Here is a 25,538-nt window from a genome sequence, read left to right as displayed (position 1 = left end):
GTCTCTTATCCTGTGCACCAAACGGACCCTAAATGTATTTACAAATTTTTTAAATGAATGCACTGTTGAACAACCACAAAAATTAATATTTGTTAGAATAAAAGAAAAATACACGTATTGTACAAAAAAAAAAAGAAAAGAAACACACGTATATATTAATTTGAAGCTTAAAACGAAAATGAAATATACTACTAGTAGCTAGGAAAATTAATAGATCGAAAATTTTATGTGGGTACTATAAAAGACATTGACCTGCCGTATATTTAAGTCCAAAAGAAAATTCTTTGCTGTTAACGATAGCTTTCATTGGATATGTATTATTTCAAAGTGATCCTATAATATTACTACTATGTGCTTATTTTTTTTAATTAAAAGTTATTATTGTTAAATAATATTTGTCTTTTAGTCCACATATCTCAGCTTAACTGACAAGTATTAATATTATTAGTTGAACAACTTTATTCGAATTCAAACCAAAATTGTAAATTTTAGTTATATTTATCACTTTGTCTAAGTCAAAAATAAAATAAAATAATGACTTTGAACATAAATCTAACTAAAAGTTCAAATTGAATAGATAGACCAACTACAAAATTAATTTTGATTTTGTTAAACTTTTCATTGCCAAATAAATTGGATCTTACTTAATCAAGAGGTTGTGAAATATCACATTCGTTTGATTATTTGAGATGGTATATGCAAGACACTATAATTTCCAAGAATAAGTGTAAAGTAAGAGGTAGAAAAAGATAAGATACATGAGCCCTTTGCATAAAGGAATATATATATATATATATATATAGGATTCCGTCGTGGAGCCACGATCATCAATGAAACGATGAGAGATTCGGCCTTGCCATTGATGACAAAATGAATCATGGCCTTCAACGCAATGACTAGCAAAATATAAATTAAAGTTAAATTGTTTTTGTATAATGTCTAAGCTATCTTAAATAACTTATAAAATATAGTAAAAATATTGTAAAAAAAAATATAGTAAAGATAAAAATAACTTATGAACATTATAGACTTTCAATATAAGAAGTTGTTTTCATAAGTCATTCCAAATAGAACTTAGTTTTTAGCATTGGAGTTTGGAGATACTCATATAAGTTTTAGCTTATTTATTTCAGTTCCCTAGAATAACTTAAGAAAATAATTTACGGCATATATAAAAACAGTTTCATTTTATTTTTTGTTATAAAAATACTATATACATAAGTATTTATATTGAACACTTTTATACACACATAATTACGCTAATTAAAGTGATATTAATAGTTATTTTGTGACCGGCTCTAAAGATATTTAAACTTAGTGGATTTCATCATCAAAATTTTATACACAATAATTACCCTAAATTTTAATTACAGTTTTTGTTCCCTTATTTTTAACGCATTTATAAAATTGAATTCTATTTTAAAATTTCTCAATTTTGGTCTCTTCCATCAAATTTTTTATTTAAAAATTATGATTTGATATATGATGATATAAAATGATCAACATCTATAGATTTAAGAAAACTCCTTAAAAATATTTTTATTATTTAATTAATAAAATATAAATAATTAATCCACATAAATAATTACATATTATCATATTGTGTCTCATGTCATTTAAAATACTCACATTATCATTTGAACCCAGAAATTGGAGAGAAAGATCAACACTGCATAATTTGAAAATTATAGATAAGTCTTATACTCATTATCTAAAATAGGTTAACATTGTCCATAAATCCTACTGAAATGGCTAGTATCAGACGTCATGATCAGAGTTCGAACCCTGGTCATTTCACTTTGAATATGCGAGTTTTCAATGATTTTATCATCTTGTCTATCAACTAAAAAATGGCTAACATTTTTAATTTTGACTAATAAAAATGTGTCATTCCCGTAAATGCATTTTTTTTTGTCAGGTAGCCTAGTGGTTAGAAATTTCACCTTTTTTTAAGGTGAATAAGTGGAGTGTTCGGAATTCGAATCCCGACTCCTGCATATAAAATGTTGTTCCTACCAACTGAGTTAAGCTCACGGGACCCCTAAATACATTTTTCTATACTTAAGAGTGTATTATTTTCCTTTTTATTTTGAGAGGATTAAGAGTTTGTTATTTGTAGTCATATATATTTGTCAGGTAGCCATGGAGGAGTATGACACGTTGGATGTCCCCACATTGGCATTAACAAATCTAGACCGTTCATAGCATTCTTTGTTCCTCTATTTATACTGAATACTTCCACACACTCTGTTTCATCATTAAATCTCCTTGTCTTCGGCTTTCATCCAAATCAACAACCTTCTTCCTCTGCTTCACTACTTCTCTCTCACTTTTTCTTCATCCTTTTTGTCTTTCACATCATCACCAATGGCTTGCTTAGAGGTTTGCAAAGAGGTAACCTTAAATATACAACCTTATTGGTTCTTGCCATGTCCCTTCAATAAACTCATACATTTGCTTGTTTCCGTTCAGAGTATATTTTTATCTTAAACTTTTGTTGTTATGATAAAATATAATGTTCCAACATTACTAAATTTATGTCCTATCCTATTGGACCTCATCAAAGCAAAACTCTGTTTTACTCTGTTCATGATCACTGGCAAATAAATATTCAGTTTTTAGCATGCCCTTTAGGATTATTAAGTACTCCACTCAATAGAATTATTATTAAATTATGGATATCTTACAATAATTAAATTATAGTAAGTACTAAAATAGTGTCATTTTGTTGTGTGTAATGAAAACTATTTATTTACAGGGGAAATTCAAAGAAGAAACAGAAGAGTTAACTCTTGATGGAAGTGTTGATTGGCATGGTCGTCATGCAATCAGAGCCAAATCTGGGAGATGGTTCGCTGGAACCATTATACTATGTAAGTTCCAAACATATATATACACACAAATAGAGTAAAAAAAGTATCGAGTTAAAATAATTTTATACTGTCAACCAATGATAATCATGTTTTCTGTCAGATTACTCTGTTTCATTTCACTTTCTTAGTATCATATGTCAAATTGATAATATTTTATTAAAGGATCATATAAAACTATTTTATACCGTTAGTGTATCTATATTAAACTCGTAATTTTTCGTTGCACTAATTTTTTCTTGGTTTTTTTGTTACATGTTATTGCACTATTATTAAATCATATATGTGGCCCTTAATTTATGACAGCATCATCTTATGTGTGTCCCTGTGTAGCAATAAAACTGTATTTTGCATGATGTGGATTAAGGTTTTAAATTGGGTCTCAACTATAGTGTAAGAGGTCAACTTTGGCATATGCACTATTTTAATGATTATATATGTTAATAATTAAATTGTTAATAAAAAAATATGAGATTCCTAAAACTAATCTTTATTATAGAGTTTTTAGAAAACAAAATTTATTTGCATTTTTTTTGTTGCTGTTTTTATAAAATATCATACAAAAATGTTTAATAAGTCTTGTATTTTTTATTAAGTAATTTAGTAGCTAAAATTTACTAGTACTCTTTGAAACAAATAAGTAAAGAATCTTACGTTCAAATACTAACTGAACTATGTTCACAGCGATCAATATTTATTAACAATAAAGTTAACACAAATTAAAAATAAATTATGCACACTAACTCTAAATTCAAAGGGCCTATTTCTTAAATTCATTTCTATGTCTTTTAACTCATAACTCATCCGATAAGTTATCTAGCTAGTTGATATACATCAACTTCAACTAGTTAAATATTTGGATAACGATACTTAACCGTGATCATAATATGTTATTTTAAACTAACACAAAATGTTAACTTTTTATCCAAAAAAAGTAACACAAAATGTAGTTATATTTGGAGATGTATTTTGAGTGAGAGTAGTCGAGTGATACGTCTACGTATAGTTGATGATGATAGGAATAAAAAAAGAGTCGTGGCAAAATAAAGAGCCGTAGAAGTTTCATGAACCTTGTCCAGCTATTATTGAATAATATGAAAAATAATGAATCGGTGGTTAATATAGACTATGATAGCTTATCACACTACGAAAAGAGTTAGTATTACTAACTTTAGAACTTTTTGTCCATATAACAACAACATGATCTCTTGTTCATCTTATCATCACTTTTTACATCCTTGAAAATTTTAAGAAAACGACAACTTTAACATTGTAAGCATCATCATCATGTGCTTCATTCACTTCACATTTCACAATGAGCTAAACTTCTTTTTATTTTATTTTTCATTATAACTTTTATGATTTTAGGAGCAATTTGGTGGCTGATTCTTATACGACCGTTTTGTTTATAGAGAGAACAAAATAATGTGATACATATTCTGATTCTGAATCTTGATAAAAAGATAGGGGGGGACAATAAGAAAAAAAGGGAGTTTATTTATTGAATGTGTGAAAAATTGAAAATTAGCATGCAATTTTGGAGATGAATAATTCGTGGCCGACACGTAAGTGAAAATAGGATTTTTTATGACGTGGGTTGTTGCCACGTGTCATGATGCATACATGCATAAGCATGATAACCATATGGATTTTGTACACTACATGAAGGAAGAGTGAAATTCTAAATTTAGTGCACTATAATTGAGTTGAGGACAGCCTATAATTAGCACATTAGTAATACTAGCTTTTTAGATACGACAATATTTCCAAATTTTGTCACTATTTACTTTATCTTTATTTTTAAAAAAGAAGAAGAAGAAGAAGAAAAGATTACGATAATGTTATAAGCCACTCATTTTCTTAATTAAAATAAGGCTATTATTCTTGACCAAAAAAATAAGGCTATTATTTTATTTTTAATTTTAATTAAAACTAAGTCGACTTATTGTACTTAATTCTAAAAATACTTCATGCTTTCTGAAATTATAATCCCAAGTTCAAATAATAAAGACCAACCAACCGATTAATTCAAGTGGATATTGAGTTACAATATGAAGAAGAATAGTTCACTGTAATTCAAATTCATATTTTGATTGAGTGTTTTTGAGAGACACTTGATTTATCTCTTAGTTGAACTTCAGGGTATAAAGCCTTTGTCTTTCAAAATCACTATGTCAATTTTTTGTTGAATTCTTATGAAATTTGACATGAAAATTGTTGTTGAACTAATTCTTAATGGTTTCAAAGATTCTTTTCAAATCAAGAAATATTTTTTGGTAACAAGTGTTCTAAAATAAAAAAATTATATATTAAAAAAACTAAAATCTAATTATTTTTTTTAAGATGTTGACTGCACAATATTTTTTTTTAAAAATGAAATTAAAATATTAGCAACTGTCCCTATGACAAAAAATGAAATTAAAATATTAGTATTTTCTATATTACTTTTTTTTTTCCTGTCGACCAATTGTAGATGATGTTATAGGCTAAAACAAAAAAACATAAGCCCATAAGTCCTATTAGTTAGGTCAAGAACTAAGATACCAAAGGTGAAGGAAATTTGGCAGGTCACAATCAAAAAAATATCAAATTAGTCATCAGTAGGATATTTCTTTAGCTTTTCGCGTGTGCAAAGAAAAAGTACACAATAACAACGTGTGTGCATGTACATGTGCTCAAGTGCGCCTCATTAATAAAATATCATTTATGTCTACAAATTTTAACTCAACTGGTAGAAATGTCGTCAGATGTCAGGATCGGGATTCGAACCGCGGTCATTCCACTTTTTGTGTGTGTTTTCAATGGCTTTGTTATTTCGTCTATCAACAAAAAAATAAAAATAAAAGACCATTTCTAATAATTAATTTAATTTTTGCTCAAAAAATTTAATAGTTAAATAAATAATTTAATTTTACTTTATGAAGAAAAAAATGTTCATAGGTGTTCATGGATAAATTAGAAGATTAGTTCTATTTTAAAATCAATGAATGTATGGAAGTGGGTGGGTTGGGTAGCTCAACTGAATTAAGTTAAAGGTTGAAGGAGTTCAGGTATAAAAGGTCCTGAGTTTAAGTCGGTTGAAAAATGAATGTATGGCTGTTGACTTCAGTGATTTTTCATCAAAAAACAAAATATGTCTACATGCAAAACCAATGCTAACAATGTTTATGTTTATGTTTATGTTGAACCAGTGAACCAAGGTCTTGCAACCTTAGCATTCTTTGGAGTTGGAGTGAACCTAGTTCTCTTCTTGACAAGGGTAATGGGTCAAAATAATGCTGATGCTGCTAACAATGTCAGTAAATGGACTGGCACAGTTTACATCTTCTCTCTTGTTGGTGCTTTCCTTAGTGATTCCTATTGGGGAAGATACAAAACATGTGCCATCTTTCAAGGCATTTTTGTACTTGTAAGTAACATAGTACATTAATTTCTTTATACTTTATAGTAATCAACAAATTTAAATTTAAATTAAATATTATGGTTTTATGTGTAACAGGGTCTAGTGTCTTTGTCCTTTTCAACATACCTTGCTTTGTTAAGGCCAAAAGGTTGTGGAAATGGAAAACTTGAATGTGGGAAACATTCAAGCTTTGAAATGGGAATGTTCTATTTATCAATCTATCTAATTGCATTAGGGAATGGAGGGTATCAACCAAACATTGCAACATTTGGTGCTGACCAATTTGATGAAGATCATTCAAAGGAAAGTTACTCGAAAGTGGCGTTTTTTAGCTACTTTTATCTGGCTTTGAACCTTGGTTCGCTTTTTTCAAACACGATTTTGGGCTATTTTGAAGATGAAGGATTATGGGCTCTTGGGTTTTGGGCTTCTGCTGGTTCTGCCTTTTTGGCCCTTGTACTATTTCTTGTTGGCACACCAAGATATAGACACTTTAAGCCTTGTGGCAATCCTCTTTCAAGATTCTGTCAAGTCCTTGTTGCTGCTTCAAGGAAATTAGGAGTTCAAATGACATCAAATGGAGAAGACTTGTATGTTAGTGATGATAAAGAATCTTCTAACAATCCCAACAGAAAGATTCTTCACACACATGGTTTCAAGTAAGTCATAGAAGCTAAATTTCAATATAAACCACATAATTCAATACTTCCAATTAAGGTGTTCAAACTTAGTGTTAAGAGTGTTAGCTTATAACCTTAAGAGACAGAGTTCAAATCATCTCAGAGAGTCTCACTTTAATTAATAATAATAATTTTTTCTTTTTAAGGTTACCCTAGAATTGAGAGTTGGGTCAAACTCAACCCTACAAAAACGGTTTGTAAAGTGAAAATTACCTCTACTTTATGCACATACATTCAGGTCATCTCGCAACTGATGTGGAAATTCTTAATAGTTAAATTGTGCATTTAGAGAAGTTTATCTAATTAAAGTGCCTTTTGATTAATTTTCCATTTATGATCTATATTGCAGGTTTTTGGACAGGGCAGCTTTTATAACTTCAAGAGATTTAGAGGTCCAAAAAGGAGGCCAAAATAATCCATGGTATCTTTGCCCTATAACTCAAGTTGAAGAAGTAAAATGCATACTAAGACTTCTTCCAATCTGGCTCTGCACAATAATATACTCAGTTGTTTTCACTCAAATGGCTTCACTTTTCGTGGAACAAGGCGCTGCAATGAAAACCACGATTTCCCGTTTTAGAATCCCACCAGCAAGCATGTCTAGTTTCGACATCCTCAGTGTAGCCGTCTTCATTTTCTTCTACCGTCGAGTACTCGATCCGCTTGTCGGAAAGCTAAAAAAATCAAGCTCGAAGGGACTCACCGAACTTCAAAGAATGGGAATCGGTCTTGTCATAGCTGTAATAGCAATGGTTTCAGCTGGAATAGTCGAATGCTATAGACTCAAATATGCAAAACAAGGTGGAACAAGCTCTCTAAGTATCTTCTGGCAAATTCCTCAGTATGCACTTATAGGAGCTTCAGAAGTTTTCATGTATGTAGGACAATTAGAATTCTTCAATGCTCAAACACCGGATGGATTAAAGAGCTTTGGAAGCGCGCTTTGCATGACGAGTATTTCACTCGGTAACTATGTGAGTAGTTTGATTGTTAGTATTGTTATGAAGATTTCAACTGAAGATCATATGCCAGGATGGATCCCTGGAAACTTGAATAGTGGTCACTTAGATAGGTTTTTCTTCCTATTGGCTGCTTTGACTTCTATTGATTTGATTGCTTACATTGCTTGTGCAAAGTGGTTTCAAAATATTCAAATGGAATGCAAATATGAAAACAAAGATGAGCCTAGTAGCTGCAAAGTTTAATCATCTGCAATATGAACAAGTATTAACATTATATAGTATATGAATAAGAGAAGGAAATGATCGACTGCTACTAGAAGAAAAATGTGATGGTTTGGATTTAGAGAAGGGCTTTTTAACATGAGTCTCTTGTAACTGTATTCAGTATAGTTTTAATTCTGACTAAGATAAGATTTTTCAGTTTATGTAGTTAAATCCATGGTTGTATAAACTGAACTTTTTGAAGAGACAGTGATAGTTTCAAGGCCTCTCTGAGCCTTCCTTCTTTCATTTTTTGTAATTTCCATTGCTAATAGTGGATCTGTTATTTTGATTTATGTGTGAAATTGCATATGTTCCTATTTCTAATTGTTTAGATATCTTACTCACAAAATGTTTCTATTGTTAATATTTCAGTCAAATTTCATTGTACATATTTACGATTGAACATATTCAGGCAATCTCACGCAACTTCTATTTTAGAAGTGAGTTTTAGTCCTAACTCAATTCTATAAAACCAACTTACAAGATGGCGCTTATCTGTACTTTATAAACACAAATTTAGGTCATTTCGCAATTAATGTGAAACTTCTTAACATGTTGTCTTTGTCACTGCAATGTGATTTTAATTAAAATTGTACCGGTGACATTTGACTGGCTCCAATTCTATACAACAATAAAAAAATTGAGCATTGCTGCTATCAATTACCAAGTAAAGCACTATAATTTCAAAAAGAATTGGATGGTTAACTTGGTGGGGAATTTCTTATGTACTATTGTTATATGCACAGACATCAAAAGGATAAGGATACATTTTTGGGTCTCACAACCATCTTCAACATAACTAGAAAAATCTGAATTGTAGATAGACTTTAAAAGAGAGAATATGTTCTGCTCAAACATTTGTCACTAACAGGTCAAACATCAGACACGTTTTTTTATTTAGTCAGAATTTATGTATAGACGAACAATAAAGACAACTAAATTCTGTTTCAAATCAATTTAGTCTCGAGATTGAAGGTACAAGAAAGCAAAGAGAGGAGTTTGAATTATGTTTAGTCAAGATTGACTTGTTAAAATTACATCAAAATTTAAAATTCTACAATTGTTTTATTTTATTGGTCGCTATAATTCATTTGATTTTACCTTGTGAGTTACCTTGTTTGGGAAAACAAAGAGAGGAGTTTGAATTATGTTTATTGTTCTCTTGATTGAGAAGAAAATTTCCTATACATTAAGTTGTTGGTAGAGGTGACATTCATGGTATGCGAATTTGTCGAGGTGTCTTCTCTCTTATTTGCAGATGATTGTTTTTTACTTTGTAGAGCTTAAGAAACTTGTTTTCATTTGTTCCTTTTTTGTATTGTGTGTTTGCGGTTATTTGGTCTAGGGTGATTAATTGGTTAGAAGTTTACAAGTGTTTTTCCTAACTCTATTAAGTATCATGTTCATGCTACTCACTTTGGCGGGTCTTTTGGTTTTTGGAAAGATATTCGGCAAGGAATTCAGATTGTGTAGGTAGTGTGTTGTTGTTGGGTTTTTGAAAGGAAAGAAATAATCGATTGTTCACTAACGTCGAGATTTCTAATGATCGACCTTTTGATCAGGTAAAGACGACGTCTTGGTGGTGGTTAAATGCTATGAAAAAAGGGTTTTTGTTCTAACATTCATATCTAACTAGAAAATAGGTAGGGTGAAAAAAAAATCTTAAAAAAATGACATGATAACATACATCAAACCAAGGTTGTTCAAAAAAAAAATATAGCAAAACAAAAGTAGTGAGATAATAAAATAAAGCTTTGGATTTATATTTGGAAGTTTCCAAAATAAAATAAAACTAAAATATTAAAATACATCCATTCTCAGTTTCTCACATATTCATGTATCTTTTTAATTTTATAGGTAATATATCTGAACATACACACACATCCATTCTCGCAAATACATCCATTCTCACATATTTATGTATCTTTTTAATTTTATTACAATTTTTTTCTATATTTCCTAATTCAATTTTTTTATCAAAAATATCGTTAGTTTCCTTAACTTTATGAAAATAATTCCATAAACATAAATGCAATTTATTTATTTTTTGACTCAATAAATGTTATTCGATATCTGGAAATATTCTCCGTCCAAAAATTAGGAGGACAAAAATGAATTTTTACTTTCTATAATTTAGAAATAATCTAAAGAGAATAGAACTAGGTACGGTTACTCTTTTATTTATTTATTTACAACGACGTCGCAGAGTGGTGAGCCCAACACATTAAAAAGCCGAATCTCTCATTCTCTATTTCTCTCTCTCTCACAGACCCGCCACAAGCAACAACAGAGTGAGCACTACAATCGCTCTGTTCTGCTCTCTCTTCAAACCGAACAAACCAAACCCTAAACCGCGACACGTGTTGTTGTAACTCTGAACAAAACAAATATGGCTTCATCAATCTTTCAAGTTCAACACACGTCGTCGTCGTCATCAACCATCATTCCTTTTCATCCTTCTTCTCGCAGCAGGAACGGCGCCTCTCATGCTCTAAATGCTCGAACATTAGGTTTTGTTGACCTTCCCCGCACTCGAATCGTCGCGTATAATTCTGTGGTAATAATATTCTTTATTTTTTGTTGGCTAGTATTGTTTATTTTATTATTATTATTAATAATATTCTTTTATTGTATTTTTGTTAGAAATGTGATATGACCGGACCGTCAAATTTGGTTAACGGGAAACCGATTGTTCCCGTTATCAACGATAAAACGCTGCCTAAGTTCATGGAATCTGCAACTACTGACAAAATCGTTAGTAGAAACGCTAGCAAGCTCAAATTGTTCTCCGGTACCGCTAATCCTACTCTCTCCCAGGTACTTCCATTTTATCATTTTCATTTTAATTATTATTTGTTTGTCTTCCACGAAGTGACAAGTACCACTGTATTAGTCCAACATACGTAGCAATATCACCATTGTTAGTTGAGCCGAGACTTAAAGGTATGTTTGATTTGCAAAATATAAGTACATGACAGAACACTACACGACAAATATAACAAATTTTGTCTTTGTACAATGTTTGGCGGACAAAAGGTTATTTTGGTATTTTAGACAACTTGTGCGGAAGACAAAAAGTTGTCCTGTGGTTTAGTATGGGACAAGAATTTAGGTTTTTGTCTGGTCCCTTGGCCTCCATTTTGTCCTGTCCTAGGAACAGTTTTGATATCAAACACAATGCAACTGAAGTTGTGTCAAGTCCCTTTATTTTTTAGTGCATGCTTGACACATGTCATCGATGTGGCAAGAGAAGCCTGTCCATATCTCATTCCATATTTGGTCTTCTTTAGTTTATCCATTTGTCCCTTGGCCAAACCACTGCTTGCTATATCTCGATGGAGGCCGCCCTGATAAGCAGCAATTCACGCTCTCGGATGAGAGCCCTCCTTTGTTCTTCCAGAGCACGAATGACGTCCCAGAATCAAACGCACCCTGATGGACTTTTTTTTTGTCTATCATATGCATGCATATTTACTTGCTAGATGTAGGTACAAACATAATTTAGTCTTTTGAATTGTATTGAAAGTACAAAGCATCATGGTAGGTAGGTAACAGACATGTTTCTTAAATTCAGAATTTTAGTGTTAAAATGGACCATTTTTGTCCCCTTGTAATGAAACAAAATTTGCATGACCCGTTTTTTCTGTTGGGTTGGTTTCTGCTGAGAAATTTTTGGTTTTTATTTTTTTAACTTTGTGTTGCTTTGACTTAGGAAATTGCGCGGTACATGGGGCTGGAACTTGGGAAAATTAACATAAAGCGGTTTGCTGATGGTGAGATCTATGTTCAGTTACAAGAGAGTGTTAGAGGTTGCAATGTATACCTTATACAGCCGACTAGTCCTCCTGCAAATGAGAATGTCATGGAGCTTCAGATCATGATTGATGCTTGTCGAAGAGCGTCTGCCAAAAATATTACTGCTGTCATTCCATATTTTGGATATGCCAGAGCTGATAGAAAGGCAAGTATTTTGTATGTAACACTAATACACGGTATACGTCATTCTCTTAGTTAATGGTTTATCACTTTTTTATGTGTAATTCTGTTTGTTTTCGAAGTGACTTGTCTTGTTTATAAGCAATTACTTACTGGAGCATCTTTTTTTGTTCTTCCTTAACAGACACAAGGGCGTGAATCGATTGCAGCTAAACTTGTTGCAAACCTTATTACCAAAGCTGGGGCCGATCGTGTTCTTGCTTGTGACCTTCATTCAGGGCAGTCCATGGGCTACTTTGATATTCCTGTGGATCATGTACATTGTCAGGTATGTTATTAGCTCTGAATTAGCTCTGAATGGTTGTAATCTGTTTCTTCGCAGTGTGTTTTCTAATACTACTGTGTATGATTGTCCACTAGCCTGTGATCCTTGATTATCTTGCCAGTAAGACAATAAGTTCAAATGACCTGGTTGTTGTTTCCCCTGATGTTGGTGGCGTTGCAAGAGCACGTGCTTTTGCAAAGAAATTATCTGATGCACCATTAGCTATTATAGACAAAAGGCGTCACGGACACAATGTAGCTGAGGTAAGGATAACATTTCTGCATTATCCTTGTCATATCTATATCTTTTCGAAATGTTTAAGGACAACATTTGATTTTGACAAGGTTATAACTTATAAGGATTCAAGCTCAAGAGGGATCACGATAAGTTACATTGTTATTTGCTGAGGGTCTGGGGTCCTTATATTTGTTGTTATTTTTGTATGTGCACATGGTTGAACATGATATACTATTACAATGTACTGATTCTCCTCAGGGATTAATTACAGTTAATGTTATAGAAACAATTTCTGTAACAGTTAACTATATGGATCGTCAAGTATATTTGTCTTATGTTTCCCTTGCAGGTGATGAATCTGATTGGTGATGTAAAAGGAAAAGTTGCTGTAATGGTGGATGATATGATTGACACTGCTGGTATGCCTTCTTCAATTCACAATTTACCATTTGAAAAGATTTTTCATTCGTTTTTGTTTTGTTGTATTTAGTGTTTTTTTGCCGGGTCAGGGAAATCTAATTATAAAAATAATTATTTATCTTTCATTTATTGATTAAAGCTTTATTCATGTACATCCTAGACCTTTTTCTTGACACACATGCACACTTACAGACTCTGTAGTTCTCTGCTGCAGCTCTGCTTATATATTTTGTTTAGCATTTTACATGACGGGCCATGTCTTAAGATTGTCATTTTTTTTTTATGAACATATCTCCAATAGATCCCAAATGTTTCTGTAGCATTATTTTGGTATTCCTTATTTTTTATTTATAGTATTCACATCAGTATAAAAAGCATTTATTCTTACAAAAAATTTGATTGATGTAATTGTAGAGACTGAAGTTAATTATTAAATAGTTAAAACTATCTTAAGACAGTAATTGAGATTTACAATCAATCTATGATTCCATCCCTTACATTTGCCTGAAAATATATTTGGCTGCTGCTTGAGAAGGTTCAGCTTTCATTTCCTTAACAAACTTGCATGTTGTTTCCCCGTTATTGTGCAGAAACCATGATAGTCTGCTGTTTGTGTCCCCCCCCCCCCCCCCTTTTTCTTGACTAATATGTTTGTTATTTTGGATCTCAGGAACCATTGCCAAGGGTGCAGCACTATTGCATGAAGAGGGAGCTAGGGAAGTTTATGCTTGTTGCACACATGGTGTTTTCAGGTATTGCTGTCCATTCTTCAATACAATTTTATTCTCAATCTTTTGTTCGCAATGTATCGGATTCTACCATCTGCTTCCTAAATCTGAAGCATGTTATACTTGTTACTTACCATGTTCTTCAATTTCCATTAGCTAACATACTACTTCAATTGTTAACCGTGATCACAATATGTACCTAGGCACTTATGTTCTGCATTATGGATGAAGCTGTAGTTAACTAGAGTAACTAATGTGTAACTAACTTTTATCGCTAATAATAGTTTTATTATGTTTGCATTTTTGCAGTCCTCCTGCAATTGAGAGGCTGTCCAGTGGCTTATTTCAAGAGGTGATAATTACCAATACCATTCCCGTTGCAGAGAAAAACTATTTCCCTCAGTTAACTATCCTTACAGTAGCGAACCTGTTGGGTGAAACTATTTGGCGTATTCATGATGATAGTTCTGTCAGTAGCATTTTTCAGTGAACAATTTAAATTGCCTTTTGCAGTTAATGTCAATGAATAAATGTAGTTTATTATAGGCCTATATCCAATTTTCATATATATCATTTTGGTTTCAATTTTGAATGTCATGTAGTGGACCTTTATTTTTATATATAATAAAGTTTTAAATGTATTTTTGGTCTCTTAAAATTTATCTACTTTCACTTTTGGTTTTCTTTAGTTTTTTGTGTTCGTTTTGGTCATGTTATGTTAAAGAGGCTCTTTATGGACAACGAATTTGACGTAGCTCCCACATGACAAATGTTTTTGGCGCCATTTTATGTATGATTTAAACCCTTGCAAAAATTTGATGTTTTTGGTTATATAGTCAAAGATTTAGTCTTTTCTGACATTTCTAATATCTTCATCCATTATCCACTTTCAATATCACATAAAAATTAGAGTGTTTCTTTTCGCTCCCTTCTCGCATGTCTATTTCAATAATGCCCTGTTCACATTGTAGGGTTTGAGCATTGAAAAAACACAAATTTTGAAAAATACGGTTCACACCCTAGAGTTTGAACATAGTTAAAAAATTAAAACATGGTTGGTCGTCAAAATTTTGGACGGTTGCCATCGGAGAGGCTGTGCAATTTTTTTGGCTAAAAAGTTTATAAATTGAAACTTTGCTACAGTTTTTATCATTCAATCCTCCTCTTTTCTATGAATTACTTTCGTCTATTTTTAGTTACTTTAAATATAGGTAAAGAGGTAAAATAATTAAAGAGTATATTGGTAAAGATATAATAAATTTGGCTGAAAATTCAAAGAGAATCTTACTACATGAGTTGGATTTGTTGGTCTTTAGAGTTATTTTCTGTAATGCGTTAATGAAAAACATTTTTTTTTTTTAAAATTATTGTAAATCATATAGTGAATATATTAGAAGAAAATAAAAATAAAATAAAATAATTGTTTGGAGGGTCGAGCGGATCCGACAACCTGCCAATAAACACTATAAACATTTTTTTAATTTTTGTGTTTTGTTTCTTTAAAAACAATAAACTTTATTGTGCAAAGTAAAATACAATATAATTTTCTGATGATCAATTTAATGCAAGTATTAGTTCAAACTTAATTATTAATTATTTCGAGTCACTTGGTACATGTAAATACTATGAGAATAAAAAAAGGCTCCAAGGGATACATGGCCGTGAAAGTTGATCTTGAAAAGGCTTATGACCGCCTTCGTTGGGAATTTGTCATTGATACTCTCAAAGATGTTGGTTTCTCTGGTGCTTTTACTAACCTCATATACCATTGTATTTCATCTGTTGATATGCAGGTTCTTTTTAATGGAGGCCAATCATCCAAATTCACACCTTCTCAGGGCATTCGACAGGGTGATCCTCTGTCTCCTTATCTGTTTGTGCTGGCTGTTGAACGTCTGTCTCATCTCATTATATCAAAAGTGACGAACAGGGCCTGGAAACCTATTTTTCTATCAAGGGACGGGCCACCTATCTCTCATTTATTTTTCGCCGATGATCTCATCTTGTTTGCCGAAGCTTCTGTATCACAGATGAAGATTTTGACGGACTGTCTTTCACTTTTCTGCGAAGCATCCGGGGAGAGAGTTAGCACCGAAAAAACAAGACTTTTAGTCTCAAAAAATGTGCAATTCCAAAGAGCGCAAGAACTGAGTTCTGTATCTGGCTTTGGCTTAGCTTCAGATTTTGGTAAATACTTAGGGGTTCCGATTCTACATTCAAGGCAGCGGAAAGCAAACTATGATTTCCTAATTGATAAAGTCCGGAAACGGTTGTCTTCTTGGAAAGCAGCTAGCTTATCTTTTGCAGGTAGGGTCACATTAACACAATCCGTGTTAGCTGCCCTCCCAACATATGTTATGCAAACTACCTTACTTCCAAAAGGAGTGTGCAAGCAGATTGAGAAACTCATGCGTAACTTCATATGGGGAGCTACAGACATCAAACGGACCTGGCATACTGTAGCATGGGAAGACATATGCAGACCCAAGGATCAAGGCGGATTGGGAATTCGTAATGTTCATCTTTACAACAAGTCTCTTCTTATGAAGGTAGCCTGGAACATGCTGGCATCTCCTTCAGCTTTCTGGGTTCAGGTTCTTAAATCTAAATACAAATGTGGGACTGATTCCATCCCCAATGTAAATCCGAAGCAAAATTGCTCCATCACTTGGAGGGGTATTCTCGCAGTGTGGAAGGATGTCGTGTCTGGAATGCAGTGGAACATTGGAAACGGGAAAAGGATCCGGTTTTGGACTGACCCTTGGCTTCCATCAGGTGTTATTCTTCAAAATCTAGCAATTGCACCTCTAAATCAGACTCAATTGCTAGCTTCGGTTTCAGACTTATCCAACGAATATGGCACTTGGCGTCTTGATTTATTCAAAAATTTTATCCCACCTCAGTTTGTGAATCAAATAGATGGATGTGCTCCTGCTAACCCTCTTCTAGGTGACGACTCTGTATCCTGGCCTTTGACATCCAATGGTATATTCTCCACCAAATCGGCGTATGATTTTTTACTCTCTCACATTCCCACCAGATCCGCTATTTGGACAAACGTTTGGAAGTGGGAGGGTCCTCATCGAATTAGATGTTTCCTGTGGCTATTGTATAATGACGGCTTGAAGACCAACGATAAAAGAGCAAGGTGGAGTATGGATGCTAATGATGTCTGCCCGCTCTGCTCTTCTCACATCGAGACACCTTTGCATGTCCTCCGTGACTGCGACCGCTCCAAGGAAGTTTGGCAGAGACTCAATTTCTCTTTCGGGAACCAAAACTCTCAAACGTTGCCAACATGGCTGAATCACTATCTCAAGCCTTCCCATGAAAGAGGTAAACTGGGAGGTCATATCTCCTTTGGTATTACTGTGTGGTTGTTGTGGTACCATAGAAATCAAATGGTTTTTGCCGGTAGAGGTTTTAATGTGCAAGCTATTGTAGCACAAGTTCAGAACTTAATGGCGGATACTAATAGAGTGAATATAGAATACCCGCACATGCAGAGTATGTATTCAACAATAGATATTGCTTGGCAGAAACCCACTGGAGGAAGTGTTAAATGTAACACAGACGGAGCAGTTAATCGAAGGTTGTGTAAGGCAGCCTGTGGTGGAGTAATCAGAGATGACACTGGTGCTTGGATCGGAGGAGTGGCTCGGAATCTAGGGTCGTGCACCGTGCTTATGGCTGAACTTTGGGGTATCCTAACTACTCTTCAATGGGTTTGGGATAAGGGTTACCAGAACATTTCTCTAGAGTCAGACTCATCAGTCGCTGTGGCGTTAATCAATAAAGGGTGTCCCCCATCTCATCCTTGTGCTACCATTGTCTCCCTCATCAATCGCCTTAAAATGAGGGATTGGCAAGTTCAAATTTCTCATATCTATAGGCAGGCAAACCAAGTTGCTGACTGGATTGCAAACTATGCTCTTTCTATACCTACGGGTTCCATTCTTCTTAGTCACCCACCTCCGGGATGTGTGAATCTTATTTGGCAGGATGTTGCCAATATTTACTTTAATCGTCGTGTTCGTTTGTAATTTGGCCTAACGGCCTCCCTTAGAGCAAAAAAAAAAAAGTATGCATTTTAATTTTTGAATGACCAACTTTTTTTTACGGGAGCAAACTTATGGTATTTCATTTCATCTCTTGTGATCAACTTTGTCCTTATTACAACTTCAATTGTTATATATAATATAATTTTAGTATTTAATTTATTTGTTATAATTTTTCAGTGGCCCACCTAAAAAAAAATCCTAGCTCCGCCACTGGTTCAAACTCCTCGTTAGAGCCACCCATCCCACTATTAAGGTGGATAAATGAAATGAACGAGGTTAGAACCTCGACCCCTACATATATATATAATGCAATGTCCTGTCATTTGAGCTAAGCTCACGAAATAATAAAAAATACGATTCTATTATTGAAAAAATAAAAAATCTGTATGATAATACATTATGGGCCAAATTGGGCAATGATGAATTAAGCCCGTGAAATAGAAAATCTACCCGATCCAACTGGTTCTATATCTTCAGAGCCGAACCCTAAAATTGATAAAACCCTAATTTAAACCTATAAATAATCCCCAAATTCAACATCTTCTCTATCGGGAACAATTCAGCCGCTAGCTAATTATTCACTCCCCTAATTTTATCTCTTGCTCTTTCCTTTTTATTTCCTTTATTTATTATATTCAGTTCATGTTTGTTCAATTTGTAGAGGAACTATTCATCAATTTATGAATGTTTTTACAATTTTTTCTTACAAAACTAGTTATTTCATTGAGCTTTGATGAAAAAAACTGTGCTGGAGAGAATCGATGATGGCGCAATCCTCTAAGAAGTTCTGAGCTCTATAAATCAATTATTTTACTTTTTTTTTTAAAATATTTATTTGCATAAAAAATTTGGTTTTGATTGAAGAAAAAGAGAAAAGCGAAGTGATGATAGAATTCATTTGTCTGTCAATCCTCTGATATTACTATTTGATGTTATTCATGAATCCCGACAGGTTCTGATCGCTTTCTTAATCAAATTCACTCTTTTTCATTTATTTTAACAAGATTGTTGTTTTTTATCAATTATTTATGATTTTTGAATTTATTTGATCAACGATATGAATGGGCACATGATGAATCTGAATATGTGTAAATGGGTAATTTGCATCTGATATTCATTGATGTTAATATCACCTTGGAGAACTGATGCCTATGAATTATGTTGAAAACATATTATGTTTGTGTTATTAGATGTTAAATTTTGTGTTTAATTATGTCTGGGCATATGATGAATTTAAATATGTGTAAATGGGTAATTTGCATCTGAATTTTATTTGATGTTAATATCACCTTGGAGAACTGATGCCAAAACTCTATTAAATGTTTGAAATATATTGTGTTTGTTTCAGTGTTATGTTTTCTGATTTTATGATTGAATCCGGTTCTGCATAATTGATGCTATTGCATTGTACGAACTTCTTAGGCTGGTGGATTAAGTTAGTGACGAGGGTGGACAGAAATCACATTTCAATAAAATAAAAAATAAAAAAGTTACAAATTATACTAACCCATATTTCAAAAATATGGCCCAAGCCCATTATATAACCCTAAATATAAAATAGAACTAATTGATATGCTAAAGTCAAAGAATAAAAGCTACAACATAGCAGCACAGCCGCCACATGCTTCTCTTCTGTATTATCTTCTTCAAACATGGTTATTCTCTTCTTCAAGCTCCCTTCATCTCTTTTTTTTCTTCTTCTTCTTTGTATTCTCTCTCTCTTCTCATACTTTTGAGTGTTTGGATTTTATTTTTTCAAAATCAACTCAATTCTTTGTTTTGTTGATTATTTTTTCATCCTCATGTTCTTGGGATTCCTCTGTTTCATCATTTTCGAGATTCTTCGAGTTTGATTCATCAATTTTGAACAACATTTTCTTTGTTCTAAATTAGGTATTGTTGTCCCCATTTATATTTTGTTTTATTTAATTAATAGCGCTTAATAAGATGTTTTTCCTCTAATGCATGCTTCTAATTGTTGTTATTAATCACCAAGATGAAAAATTTGATTTAGTTTAGTTAAACATAATTTTACAATCATCTTTTGAGTGTTTGATTTTCATTTAAAATAAATTTACCCAACCATTACAAATCCATTGTTTCATTTGACTGGTGATTGATTTTAGTTACAAAATCAATTCTGTTTAAAAATTGATATTTTAGATCTGAAATATAAAAGAGAGTTTATTTCATTGTTCAACATTTAAAATAATAAGACCCAAAATTAAAGAAGGAAAAAAATGAAAATATAACAACAGAACAACTTGAAGGAAAAAAAAAAAAAATTCAGCGCAAAAAAAAAAATTGGGGCTTCTCAGCGCAAAAAAAAAATTTAAGTAATCAAACCGGCGGTTCAGGAAAACCGCCGGTTCATCGGTTTTTTCGGTTTTTCCGGTTTTTTCCGGTTCCTACCGGTTTAACAGCATGGCCGATCTAACGTCTGGACCAGACCGGTCAGCCTCCGGTTCGCGGTCCGACCGGTCGGACCGTCTGGTCCGGTCCGGTTTTAAAAACACTGGGACAGACAGATTTGTATGAAAGGATATGACTAAATTTCTACTTTAATGACCAATGTAATAGGAGATAAATGAAAATATGAAATCTATTTAAGTTATAGTATGGACATGAAAATTGAAAACTTTTTGGTAGCATTGAAGTATGAAGAAATATTAGAGGTCCCTAATAAATCCAAATGGAAATGTAGAAATTTATTCTTAAGTGCTCCCTTAAACATATCCAACACACCTTATGTTAAGTTCTTTAACACCGGCATAATCACATAACACCTGTTATCAATGGTTACCGGTATGGTGGATACTGCCACAATTGGGAGTCATAACTACTGAAGTAGGAAGTGGTCCAAAAACCCTTTCCGTGACTGATATTGAAAAAGTAAATGGAATGCATGCCACATAGTTGATGTATTTAGTTGATGTATTTAGTCTAAATTCTTAATGATATATAACAGCTTTTTTTTATTTAATCGCCTTGAGTACAGTCTTCTCCTTCAACATGAATTACAAAGCAATAGGAGATGCCTAACCGTGATATTTAACTTGAATTCCCCTATTCCATATTTGCAACGTGATTGTATACAACAATTTTCCTCCACAGCTAGAGACTACAATCTTCTCCTTCAACGTGAATTACAAAGCAATACAATTACAGCTCAAATCATCTAATTCAAATGCTAAGATTTATTACGGGGATCTAGATTAACTGCAGTTGTTAATCCCTACAAACAAAAACGGGGTTTGCCATTTTGTGCTAGTTTTCCAAACCTTCATCGAACAACTATTGTCAAAGCTTGTTCTGCTTTAGTAAAATGCTTCTTATGCCTTTGGGTGTTAATATTCTTGGCGCAGCATAGGCTCAAGGCAAGAAGCATCAAACACACACTACACAATATGCATAGGCAAGGCAAGCCTATGAGTAAGAACTCTGTTTCGAGCAATTGTGCTTCTAAATAGATGAGTGAACTTCGAATGAGGAAGGAGAAGAATACTCTAGATTGCTAATGAAGAGAAGAAATAAAATTATTCTTCCGCTAATGGGCATGTAAAAGTTATATTACAGGTGATACACATGATCTTTATTTATACAATCTAAAAGCACACTTGCTTTGAAAGCAAGTAACAAACTTCCTAACAAACTAATTAACTTGATTGTAACTAACTCACTTAATTAGTTGTAACCAACTTTATTCAATCTAACAAAGTAAACTTCTAACTAACTAAGTATCAAAACATTTGAGGATTATATCACATTCTAACAAATATTTCATCGAAGACAAATTAGCTTCCCATTTCGACTCCAAAATTTTAGTAATTTCTAGAACATCCCTTCCTTAATTCTTAAGCACACACACTACTTTAACTCAACTTTGAAATTTTTTTTTTTTTTCTTTTTTGAATGGCAACGACTTTGAAATCACCTTCAAGTTCTGTCCCAAATTACCTTCAATTTCGGTTGAAAATTGAGCAATAAAATCGGTTTTGCAGTTTTAAAACTCTTGTAGTTTCAGAGAGATACACAGTATGATAAAGTTGAATTTATAGCCACCGGCGATTCACTACAATCGGCAACGAACCTTGGTACCGGTGGAATCGTCCAATCATCACTGAAGTTGCGGCCGTGCCAAAATTCAAAGTGTTTTATTGTTTGAACGGTTGTTACCCAACACACATACCTGTTATCTAGCTTCCATAGAAATTGAAAAAAGACAAATTGAGGGATGAAATAGAACAAGTTGAGGTTTCAAACTTAGGCCGTGATGGAGAACATTTAGGGAGAGAGAAAAGAAGAAAATTAATGGTAATTAATTGTATTAAAAAATGTAATGATAATTTTAGTTAGGGTGGGGTATTGAAAGAGAAACGATATGAATCGTTTGATGCAAACAACGGATCATCCGAATCAACCATCCACCCAAAGCATTCCCATTTTAGAACAAGTACATTCCATTTTATCAATCTTCAACAACACCTTGAGACTACCAAACGACATTCAAGATTACCTCGATTTACTTCAAATCAATGTATATTACATTGACATATATGGAGGTTACACAACTATCCTATCATCTATATTGTTGTAAATAAATTTGATGTGATTGATTTTATGCAGGCGTGCGTGCCTCCATGTGTTAAAATTGTCTCTATTTGTGTGTATGTGCATGCACATCACGTGCGTGCGCCCATGTGTTAAAAAAATAAATTAAATAATCATTATAACTAAATTTTAAAATTGACTTAGACTCTTATGATTATGATAGTAAAATCCAAAATTATTGTACTCCCATAAGTCAATGTATCCAAAGATTTATTTCCATCCATCTCTAACCACCCTTTAGGATTTATTACACTACATAGGTTGGATTCCATAAAAATTGTTCTGTGAAAAATTCCTCCAAGGTCTCCCGAGATATGTTTGAGTGGTTGGTTTAAGATCAAAGTCGGCTGGAATGTTACATAATTAGAACGAAAAACCTATTGGTTGTCCCGGGTCCGTTCTTCCTTGATCCGTAATAGTGTTCGTATTTTGTGTAGGCTTCCCTTGCGTGACTAAGATTTGACAATTCTAAAACACAGTCGTTGCATCTCCAAATATGAAATCTACTGTACCTGTTAGAGTGGGGATATAGGCTATCTTGATAACCGTATATCCCACACCGATAAAATATAGCGAGATCAGAATCAGACATTAATGCTATTGCCATATGTCCTTCTCAGGTCCTGTAGTGTTTTGAAACAAAATGTTACAAGCTATAAACGCTACTGCATCAACAGTTGCACATGTCCATACATAAAAGAAGAAAATTAAGGCATGAAAATTGAACCAGACTTAGATTTAAGAACATCAAGATTCAGAAAATTATGTTACTTAAATTTATCGAATTATCGAGTTATATTTTATTTCAAAAAAATTAGTAGTAACAAGTGTTTTAAAGGATAAAATGTTCTCCATTTATGAGAAACCGGTATGTAATGTTCTTAAGAATGGAATATCTACATTATAAAAAAATATTTTTAAGGATCCAAAAGCAAATTTATTAAATAAAACATATTATTAGATCAATTATAACTGGTTAAAGCCATGTACCAAAAAAAATATGGTTAAAACCAAATAAATTTCTTCATAAAAGAAACACAAAGTAAATTTCCAATATATTGGCCTAAAATAAAAACAAGTTATCAATTTATCATGACATCAACCTTAAAAAAAGTATTCCCAAATAAATTGTATTGGAATGGTGTGGATCCAGTGTGGATGTGGCAGCGGCGTGATACACTGTCTGATATTTAAAATCGACAGCTACTTGAACTTCAGAATTTGCTTATAGGTATTTCGTTACATCCGAATGGTATTGACAGGTGGAGGTGGGTGCCGAACTCGGTTGGTATTTTCTCAGTAAAATCTTGTTATACCTTGTTGCTTGAATTTCAAAACTTTGCTAGTTTGAATTCTAATTTGTTGGACGCCATTCGAAACTTGTGGTAAAATGATATTATTATTACAGAAATTACCTACCAGGGCAGCGTTAAACCACAGAGGTATTTTACTCAATCTGCATGATCTCCCTTGTATTTTGTTTGTGGTTTATGGACATTGAAGATTGTTCCCATATTTTCTTTCGCTGTTCTTTTATCAAAGATGTGTGGAATGAGGTTTTTAGATGGGTAAAATGTAGTTTGACACCAGATTTGGAAGGATTGAATCACTTTATGCATTTTAGAAATATGATTAAATTTAAAAAAGGTTCTCATATTAGACACTTAATTTGGTTAGCTACCACTTGGTGCATATGGAAGCTTAGGAATAATGTGATTTTCAATGGGACTTTGCCTAATGCGGTCTCTTTATTGGACGATATTAAAGCTATATCTTGGGTTTGGTTTAGTGGTCGATCCGGACACCATTCTTTGTTGTCTTTTTCTGAGTGGTGTTTTGATCCTTATGGTTATTTTCAAAGCATACTATAATTTGTTTTGCATTGTAAGGGATTGAGTACCCTTTGTACTTCCTTATAATATTATTTTGCTTATAAAAAAAAAACTATAAAAAATTTAACGAATTTTTTTTTTAGGGTAAAAGAGATTTACAGTATTTTACATCTTTGATAAATTGCCGGTATAAAACTTTTTACATTATCAAATTCAACGTCTTCTCTGTCGGGAACAATTCATAAAACCCTAAAATTCAGAGCCGAACCCTAAAATTGATAAAACCCTAAAATCCGAACCCTAAAATTGATAAAACCCTAATTTAAACCTATAAATAATCCCCAAATTCAACGTCTTCTCTATCGGGAACAATTCAGCCGCTAGCTAATTAATTATTCACTCTCCTCATTCATTCCTTTGTTTATTTCATCTTTTGCTTTGTTGTTTTTATTTCTTTTATATTCAGTTCATGGTGTTCAATTTGTAGTTGAACTATTCAGCAATTAATTTTTATTTTTATTTTTTACTAAACTAGTAATTCACCGAGCTTTGATGAAAAAAACTGTGCTGGAGAGAATCGATGATGGCGCAATCCTCTAAGAAGTTCTGAGCTCTAAAATTCAATCTTTATACTTTTTTTAAAAAAATATTTATTTGCATAAAAAATTTGGTTTTGTTTGAAGAAGGAAAAGAGTAAAGCGAAGTGATGATAGAATTCATTTGTCTGTCAATCCTCTGATATTACTATTTGATGTTATTCATGAATCCCGACAGGTTCTGATCGCTTTCTTAATCAAAATCCCTTTTTTTTCAATTATTTATGATTTTTGACAATTATTTATCAAAATCCCTTTTTTTGATTTTTGAATTGATATGAATGGGCATATGATGAATCTGAATATGTGTAAATGGGTAATTTGCATCTGATATTCATTGATGTTAATATCACCTTGGAGAACTGATGCCTATGAATTATGTTGAAAACATTTTATGTTTGTGTTAATGGGTAATTTGCATCTGATATTCATTTTATGCTGTATTCGACGTATATGTTAGCACAATATATGCATGGCCCGAATTGGGATCATATTATTTCTAATGAGAGGTTTCGACTTAATATGAATGGCATAACCGTGAAGGACCTAGGGCATAGGTATAATGAGGATGCAGTTTTTAAGCCTTTGTTATTATAATTGTTTATTAAGATGC

The 25,538-nt window shown here is 32.7% G+C and overlaps 1 protein-coding gene, 7 non-coding genes and 1 pseudogene across 9 annotated transcripts; all 9 read left to right on the top strand.

The window, feature by feature from the left end:
• Positions 1-2,142: 2,142 nt before the first annotated feature.
• On the top strand, positions 2,143-8,472 carry LOC123921467 (annotated as a pseudogene).
• Positions 8,473-10,345: 1,873 nt separating this feature from the next.
• Positions 10,346-14,422, top strand: LOC123924521 (ribose-phosphate pyrophosphokinase 1). Of its 2 annotated transcripts, none has more exons than XM_045977449.1 (8): positions 10,346-10,736; positions 10,823-10,996; positions 11,892-12,140; positions 12,300-12,443; positions 12,536-12,703; positions 13,027-13,096; positions 13,768-13,849; positions 14,135-14,422. In XM_045977449.1, the coding sequence occupies exons 1-8, from the start codon at positions 10,569-10,571 to the stop codon at positions 14,313-14,315; spliced, it is 1,236 nt and encodes a 411-aa protein (XP_045833405.1). In that variant the 5' UTR covers positions 10,346-10,568; the 3' UTR covers positions 14,316-14,422. The 2 variants fall into 2 exon arrangements, with proteins under 2 accessions (XP_045833405.1, XP_045833406.1); XM_045977450.1 differs by having other exon boundaries at positions 10,373-10,733.
• A 4,189-nt stretch (positions 14,423-18,611) lies between these two features.
• On the top strand, positions 18,612-18,681 carry LOC123882562. Its single transcript, XR_006799886.1, has one exon. It is a non-coding gene; the product is annotated as a small nucleolar RNA U61 (small nucleolar RNA).
• An 81-nt stretch (positions 18,682-18,762) lies between these two features.
• Positions 18,763-18,849, top strand: LOC123882573. The gene has a single exon (XR_006799897.1). It is a non-coding gene; the product is annotated as a small nucleolar RNA snoR14 (small nucleolar RNA).
• A 97-nt stretch (positions 18,850-18,946) lies between these two features.
• LOC123882553 lies at positions 18,947-19,040 on the top strand. The gene has a single exon (XR_006799878.1). It is a non-coding gene; the product is annotated as a small nucleolar RNA Z101 (small nucleolar RNA).
• Positions 19,041-19,101: 61 nt separating this feature from the next.
• Positions 19,102-19,196, top strand: LOC123882554. The gene has a single exon (XR_006799879.1). It is a non-coding gene; the product is annotated as a small nucleolar RNA Z101 (small nucleolar RNA).
• Positions 19,197-24,873: 5,677 nt separating this feature from the next.
• LOC123882561 lies at positions 24,874-24,943 on the top strand. Its single transcript, XR_006799885.1, has one exon. It is a non-coding gene; the product is annotated as a small nucleolar RNA U61 (small nucleolar RNA).
• An 84-nt stretch (positions 24,944-25,027) lies between these two features.
• On the top strand, positions 25,028-25,114 carry LOC123882572. The gene has a single exon (XR_006799896.1). It is a non-coding gene; the product is annotated as a small nucleolar RNA snoR14 (small nucleolar RNA).
• A 91-nt stretch (positions 25,115-25,205) lies between these two features.
• Positions 25,206-25,299, top strand: LOC123882551. The gene has a single exon (XR_006799877.1). It is a non-coding gene; the product is annotated as a small nucleolar RNA Z101 (small nucleolar RNA).
• Positions 25,300-25,538: the final 239 nt, after the last annotated feature.

Source organism: Trifolium pratense, linkage group LG4 (genome assembly GCF_020283565.1).
Source record: "Trifolium pratense cultivar HEN17-A07 linkage group LG4, ARS_RC_1.1, whole genome shotgun sequence".
Lineage (NCBI taxonomy): Eukaryota > Viridiplantae > Streptophyta > Magnoliopsida > Fabales > Fabaceae > Trifolium > Trifolium pratense.
Note: the sequence above shows the minus strand (reverse complement) of the source record. Positions and strands in the feature narration are given on the sequence as shown.

Bases quoted from the DNA above. Each gene is read 5' to 3' on its own strand.
- LOC123924521 (XM_045977449.1), top strand. From the start codon at position 10,569: ATGGCTTCATCAATCTTTCAAGTTCAACACACGTCGTCGTCGTCATCA. The intron at 10,737-10,822 runs GTAATAATATTC...TATTTTTGTTAG, and splicing joins TCGTCGCGTATAATTCTGTG to AAATGTGATATGACCGGACC. The intron at 12,141-12,299 runs GCAAGTATTTTG...CTTCCTTAACAG, and splicing joins ATGCCAGAGCTGATAGAAAG to ACACAAGGGCGTGAATCGAT.